We start from the raw sequence: 7,714 nt of genomic DNA, 5'->3' as shown, positions 1-7,714 counted from the left end.
TTAGTGGCGAAAGTCACCGTGGGCGAGGGCCCTTAGACAGGAATCCAATGTTGAATTGAATAGTAATGCTTAATTATTTCTTTAAACATATAAGCTTAGATAATCTTTTTTGATGTAGTTTAATGATTCAAAATAATGATTAAAAATAGAGCAAACGAAAAAATCCTTTCAATTAATTAATGAGAACCTCCTCCTTCTTGAAGTTGGTTAAAAAAACAAATAAAACTAAGTGATTCATCTCAGTGGTTTATTTAATTGTTAATATTGATATGGCTGAAGACAGTACAGGAAAACGCTAAACGTGACGTGAGATGAGATAGTAAGGGATATCTATAAAAATGTTAAATGTTACGACGCATCCGATAAATTCATCTCGAAACTAAAGTAAATTAGTCAAGTATAATAATGATTTCGTTAATTTCAATTGCAAACACGAATTTAAACCACACGGATGAAGATAGTAGATCGACTAAAGTACTTTTACTGCTAGTTAATTAAATTAGCCTTAACCGTTGTTACTAGCTAGAATTGCACAATGAGAAAATCCTCTCAGCATTTTATTAAATAGGACTAAAATAATCAATGTTATAAAATCATTTGTAGATCAACATAATATTTAAATTTTCTTAAATATAATATTTATGTACAATCGACATCACATCAACCTATACATTTTTGTAGCAACATAGCCTGTATTACGAGATAATACGCCACTGTGTTTAGCTTGATGTGCTGTCGTCGTTACATAAAATAATAGCTATTTTACAACTTTCTTTTAGTCAGAACTTCGCAATTTTCAATTATAAGTTCTGTTAATTTGATATTTTGTAAATTAGAGGGTGAATCGCTTACTCTTTTATGGATTTGGTATAGTAATTTTTGGAGTACGATCACTGTTGTTGACAACGATGGATGGGCCGGTACCGATGTATCCAGTACCTGCAACATAAGTGTAATCTTTACATAGTATAAAACATGTCGCTCCTGCTGTCTACACGCTTAGATCTTTTATGCTTCGCAACGGATTTTAATGCGGTTTACATCAATAGATGGAATGATTCAAGAGGGAGGTTCATAAATGTACATTGCAACAGAAACTGGCAATTACTCAAACAAAAAAGACACCATACTTTTTTGTCTATACTATAAGATAGACAAAAAAGTTAAAGATAGTGTTCGAATTTTAATGATTACGAAATTGTCGGAGTCTATCGACTGGTTAGGACGATAGTAGCATATTTGAACAGCATGGTAGATAGTAAAGCTAACCTTCTTCTAAACATACCGTGTTTTGAAGTCGCTTATACAGATTTGGTGAGATAGTGACGATCCATTCTGGTTGGTTTGAAGAATGTTCAAGGCTCCGTTTTAGTCTTTGTATGGATATGGCTAGCAGCGGCGGCATCAACAGTTCTGGGTCCTTGACGTAGGTCAGTATACTCTCTGCTAGCATGTCGTAGCCCATGTGGTACAAGCCAATAACCTGGATAATTTTTAGGTTTATTTATTTTATTTATTATTTTTAAATAACACAGTTCATAAAATTAACAATTCTTAAAATAAATGATCGTATCTAATACCAACCTGTTGCCGGTTTATAAAATCATTGTCTATGTTCCACAGGTCAGCCAGTACGAGAATTTTCTCAATCCATACAGTACACTCCTGATTGTTATACCCGATATGCGTTTCACCATTTTCGTTAACTGTTATTGTCTCAATCGCCGCACGAATAAGTTTAGTAATAAATTTCAATCGGGGGTTTCTGATTTTCTCAGATGCTTTTAAACTTATTTCTCTGTGCACAGTATTCCCTGCCAGGGCTTCTATGATATATTGATAGTCTATGTCGTACAATGTATCAAGAGGCTTCGAACATTTTATATTGAAATGACATTGATAGTATATGGTACAAGCGATTTGGTAATTTAGGTTCAGTATATCACAATTGACAGTTTTTGCACCTTGAGCAACTTCTACCAAAGAAGGTGTACTTTCATCCCACATTTTTTCATATCTTATATTATTTTTTTCCTCGCTTATTGAAGTAGACGAACATTCAGAAAAACTATTCAAATAATTTGTTACAACTTCTAGAAATGCTATCATGTTCGTATTACTAAGGCCGACATCTTGCAAACATAAAGGATCTTTTGGGAGTCGACCAACTTTGTTAACGAGTCTGCAAATAACTTCAAATGCGTGTTTTACGTACGTTGACCAGATAATAGAAAATAATCCCAATCGTATATGTAAGTCGCTTATATTGGTCAAGCACGAAACGACCGCTTGTAATTCACTAGTATTGTGCATGTTCTTTTGCCAGGCGATCGCATTCTCCCAACACATATTAGCAATGATATAGTTTGCTACAGTACTAAGCGGAAATTGACGACGCAATAAAGACAACCATTTAAAAATTTTGGGATTATCGTCAACTAGTTTACGATGATTTTCTAGGAAGAGATTTTCGGGTGCGTCTGCATCAACATCGGACTCATCAACAATTTTATGCTCATCAAAATTAGAAGCTGTTTCAATCTCCAGTAACTCATTTGCCACTACAGCCTCAGGAGGGACGCCCATACCACAAAGCCATTTTGCTATTAATTCAGTTATAGAACCTTTACCTCTAGTATAGACGTATTTCAAATTTATATTGAAATCATCAAATTGTAGTTTCGGGAATTTTTTGCCCTTGAATTCATCTTTAAACATCAAAATTATGCTTAAAATTGAAATGTCCTCTAATTTGCCAATTAATATTCCCCATTTAGCGTTTTCTTTTGTAACTGATTCCCAAGCTTCTTCTTTGCTTTCGAATATTCTACCTACCGCTTTACAGGCCATTGCTACTATCATACTTCTTAGTGGACAAGACATCTCAACCAAAATATCACGTATACTTTGCCACCACGGCGACACTTCATTGTATGTTATATACATTGCCTGCTCTGTAGCACAACACAAATAATACAACGTCTCTATGAATTTTTCAATCAATTCAATTGTTATTTCTTCTAAAGGCATATTAGTTAAATGCATAATCAGGAGTTGTACAATGTCTTTTGGGTCAATGTTACTTTTTTTTACATAGTCAGTAAGCATTTTTAGTTCTTTCATTTTGAAAATGGCTTTGAATGTGTCTGATGCCAGGCTGTTAAGCTTTTCTGCAGGCACGTCCGACTTTAAAACGATGCAACTGGCATTTCGGTCCAAGGTAAAGCATGAAATAAATTCTTTGTAGCTATTAGTACTAGAATCAGCAAATTTAACTCTGGCATGCTGTTGTTCCTTGTAATCACTCTCTTGTGCTAAGTGCAAAAGTCTTTCTAAAATACAATTGTCATCTTCTAAGAGGTGGAAACCGCACGTATGATCTATATTGGCAATTTCAGGATCAACATTTTCTTGTGAATCAAAGCAACTGCAGATTTCCGAAAGCAATTCTTCCATGTCATTAGTATTATCACTGTTTATATTGCGGTAAAACAGAGTTAATAAACCCAGATTGACAAAGTAGTTTTTAATTTCTTCTTCCTGTGAATTCATGTTATCGTGTTGAATGCTGTCCCAAAATATTTTCAAGCAAGACATTACAATGTTCAATGGTATGCCATAGTTTCTGATTAACATTTCCAAACAGTGTTTTTTGAGTTGTAACGTTTTCAGCTCTGCGGCCCTGGCGATTATGTCTTCTCCAAAGTCAGCAGTGACAGTTGAAGTTTTCTTTATACTATCACGTAATTCGCGCAGAGTATGCAAGTCCTTAGACCTTTCCGAATGCTCGCCGTCCAAAGCGTAGAAAAACGGTATACAGAACCTTTTCAACTTGCCATCAGGATCAATTAAGACGCACTGAAACTCGGGCACGTTTAACCTTTTATGGGTATAATTTTTCTCCGCTCCAACTAAACCGCAAGTATTATAAATGAGTTGGCCATTTTTTGTCGCTGTGAATACCGCTACTCGATTGCCTCTTTGCATTAATCTTATGTCTATCAAACCTTTCTTCGGGTTATAGATTATTAAAAATATTGCCCTTTTAATTTCTTTTACTACAGACATTTGGGGTTTTTTGTGGTCTACATCAAAAATCTGTAAAATACAGTAAAACAATATTATACACAGCTAAAAGGCAGTTTATAATAATAACATAACAAGTAAAAACTAAGTATTACCTGAACAAATGCACACTGAGCATCTCTATATCCCTTAAACAGCCTAATTAAATGCCCTCTCTTTACGTCTAACACGGCGACGCGCCCGAAGACGTCCGAAATGGCCGCGAGGCGGCGGTCAGGCGATATCACTACTGACGAGCCTTGTCTTTGAGTGTCGTACAGCCCACTGCGTAATGTGAGTGCCTCGGACTTAACAAGCGGCTCTGAAGTTTGTGCTGTTTGTTCCGAGTTACTGCCGCCAAGCCAACCCCTGGAAAATTAGTTTGTAACTTCACACACAGGCCACTCCTCGAAAGATGTCTTTAACATGTTATGACATAACTATCGCACATTATAGTCACACTCAGTATAGCACAATCTAGTATAGTATAGTATACTAGATTGTGAGATGGAGAAATTGGGAATTTGGGTGGTTCCTCTAGCATAAACTAAACATTAACTGATATCTAAGTCAATATGTCCTAGGTGTTGACGCATTGACAGAATATGCGGTGGTAAATGAGAGCACCAGATACTGATGGTTTATTATTCGATGTAATTAGGGCAACATACCATGATAAACATAGGTAATACGATTGAGTAAGCGAGTGAGCGGGGAGCGCAGCGAAAGACGATTGACGCGTTTGTCTCGAAACTGCACACGATACAAACGTGACAATGTCGAGTTGTAAATAGACGTGTTGACATTGACACCACCAATCAATTGATTGATACATTTTTAAACTGACAAAACGAGACTCTCCCATAGATTTTGTATGGCAATACATGCAAGTGACGTCACTATTTTGAATTTTGTCAACTCAATCGCTCGAGCGGCGCGGACCTTCCGGAAGATCGGCCGTCGCCCGACGCCACGCCGCTTTGAATCGTGTTAACTTTGGCAGTTATATTAATAAAAGTTGTGATTTCGAATTATTGAATGTTATCAAATAGTCTATTGTGTCTGCCGACACATACTTACGGTAATGCGGATTTGATTTTGTTAGCCACCGCCCTTGCGACATCGTGAAGCGGCGGTGTGGTTCCGCCTTCAAGTGCGTAATGGAATCCGACATATGGTTTCGCACCAACTCCGAGTATCAAGGAGTTGACGGGAGGCACTGAGCGATACCTTAACAAAAATAATTATAGTTTACATTTTTCATAGTGCAATGAAAGCACATGGAAAATATTATATACGTTTTTTATTTCAAGTTATACATTTTATTGTTGTTGTTATGTAATTCAAACCAAGATAGCGGTTGGTGTGGCAATTTCTCTCCAATTTCGGATATTCATACAGATATACTTATCAGACCTATAATTTTTTTTTATCTACCACCCATTAACATTTGCCGCCCTAGGCTTCAGCCTGCTGGTAAACCCACTACTGGATTTAATTAATCAGTCATAGGAAGTTAAGAAAAATTTTACTTACCATGTATCATAACCACCATAAGTTGAGGCAGCTAATAAGTGATCATATGCATTTTTTAATTCAAGACCCACTACTTCAGCATCATTGATGGGCTCATGATCAGTAAATACCCATTTTCTAATATTAATATTTCTGCTGTCAACAGCATACGCACCTTGAATACCAGCTTGAACTAAAAAAGATATCTGTTAAAGTAAGATTTAACAAGGAGATTTTCAATACACAAAGAACAGAATCAGATGAAATTTTCAGATCTAAGATAAAATTCATAAAAATTAAAATTCATAAAATTCATTTATTTTTGCAAATAGGCTTTAAAAAAGCGCTTTTACACGTCCCAATATTAACCCTACCACTGCTTCAGGACAATAAATGGGCCAGTGCTGAGAAGAAGCAGCGCAAGAAACTCAGTCACTATTGTCAGCCTCCTTTTCAAGGTTTTACAGTCTTTAAAATATACAAATTATAGTCATAAGTATTAATGCGAGCTAGGTAGTTAAACATTCCAAACATTTTTATCCTTTATATAATCATCAACTTTATAGTAGCATACAACAAATCATTTATTTGCAAAACCATTTAACACACACAATAAGTAAAGTTGCAGCATAACATTTTACAATACATTGAAGTTACACACTTCTACAATTTAATCTACTAGGTGGGCAATAGCAACATTTTGAATTTCTATACAGTTTTTGTTGTCATATTTACCTCGAGCTAGTTGCGACTTTGCATTTCTTAATGTTTGAAATAAACTGGTTCCAGATACAATACATTCACATGTTGGAAATAAGATGTGGATGTCATCTGGTAAAGTTCCATATGTTCCAGTATGACAAGATATCTTCATTACTGGTTTCTCATCAAGTTTTTCCAGGAGTAATAGATGTCCAGTATTGGTATAAAATCCCACACTGCCATTTTTGAAGCCAACTATAATGCAAAACCAGTCTGGGCCATTCTGTGAACAATACAATATTATAATTTACTACAGATAACATAATACTAGTACATTATGTTACAAAAATATGTCATTTATCTTAACAAATAATTTAACAATATTATCTACAATGTAACTTCTTCCTTCATAGTATTGACACTAAATGTAAATAAATCAATTTATCTAGTTATAATTAAAGTATACAATTCTTCAAGAATGTTTATGAAGGAAATACTTGGCTATTATTACTAGAATATATAAATATGAACCTGTGATGACTGTTGTGATGGGCATATTGGTAATGCTAGTAATGTTGTAATATCAGATGGTAATGTTCCACTCCATGAGACCAAGTATGTGTTGCTGTCTGTAGAACTGATCCACTGGGAGGTGAGCAAGCACAGGCGGGTCTTGTGCCCCACAGCCAGTAGACTACCACACGATGACAACGAGAGAGAACACTGAGTCAGCCAATTTGGATCTGTAATATATTTAACATCTTGCAAAAGTATAATCCACATTTAAGGGCCGATTTTTCAACCGTCAGTTAACTTTTATCTGAAGAATAAACTTGTCATTTTGACATATTTCCCATACTGAAACTGTCAATGTGCCAAACTTATTCCTCAGTTAAAAGTTATCCAACGATTGAAAAATCAGCCCTAAAGCAAATAAAAGATGGTTCTGATTCTTATCCAAAACTTTTTACAAAATAATATTTAGATCAAGTTCCCGACAGATGAGAATAGTCCTAAATTCCCACTATAAATCGAGAATCGTGAAGCAATATTGTACCTCTTGAGTACCTAATATTCATGCTTATAAAATTAATGTAGGTAATGATCAGCTTTAATTAAGAATTTTAGGAAAGAAATCACAATTGCTCGTGAAAGTTCTATAGTGATATTAATGTTTAATTTAGTCTAGTGTTCAATGACTGAAAACCACATATTTTAAGAAAGGACAAAGAAATTAATAATACTACCTTCACGTTCCGTAACGAATAGAGCCCGTCCTAAATTTGATATATCTCCGCAATCTGCTATTTGCTCAACTTCACAAGACATTGTATAAGGTATTTAGATATAATTTTATATTTCATACAATATTTTTTATTTTAACAGTATCAGTAAATTTATCAAAGTTTCTTGGTCTTTTGGTAGTCACGAA

General features: G+C 35.0%; 1 protein-coding gene across 1 annotated transcript; it reads right to left on the bottom strand.

Annotated features, from left to right (window-relative positions):
* Nucleotides 1-233: 233 nt before the first annotated feature.
* On the bottom strand, nucleotides 234-7,700 carry LOC135072518 (rab3 GTPase-activating protein non-catalytic subunit). Its single transcript, XM_063966460.1, has 9 exons — nucleotides 7,530-7,700; nucleotides 6,814-7,025; nucleotides 6,316-6,565; nucleotides 5,602-5,773; nucleotides 5,146-5,295; nucleotides 4,182-4,434; nucleotides 1,585-4,098; nucleotides 1,286-1,483; nucleotides 234-939 (listed from the first exon to the last, which is right to left on the bottom strand). Exons 1-9 carry the CDS (start codon nucleotides 7,609-7,611, stop codon nucleotides 763-765), a joined length of 4,008 nt encoding a protein of 1,335 aa, XP_063822530.1. The 5' UTR covers nucleotides 7,612-7,700; the 3' UTR covers nucleotides 234-762.
* Nucleotides 7,701-7,714: the final 14 nt, after the last annotated feature.

Source organism: Ostrinia nubilalis, chromosome 6 (assembly GCF_963855985.1).
Source record: "Ostrinia nubilalis chromosome 6, ilOstNubi1.1, whole genome shotgun sequence".
NCBI classification, from domain to species: domain Eukaryota; kingdom Metazoa; phylum Arthropoda; class Insecta; order Lepidoptera; family Crambidae; genus Ostrinia; species Ostrinia nubilalis.
The sequence above is the reverse complement of the archived record's forward strand: the minus strand, read 5'-3'. Positions and strand labels throughout refer to the sequence as shown.

Bases quoted from the DNA above. Each gene is read 5' to 3' on its own strand.
- LOC135072518 (XM_063966460.1), bottom strand. From the start codon at position 7,611: ATGTCTTGTGAAGTTGAGCAAATAGCAGATTGCGGAGATATATCAAAT. The intron at 5,296-5,601 runs GTAAGTAAAATT...ATTTTTGTTAAG, and splicing joins TATGGTGGTTATGATACATG to GTATCGCTCAGTGCCTCCCG. The intron at 4,099-4,181 runs GTAATACTTAGT...TGTATTTTACAG, and splicing joins CTCAGTGTGCATTTGTTCAG to ATTTTTGATGTAGACCACAA.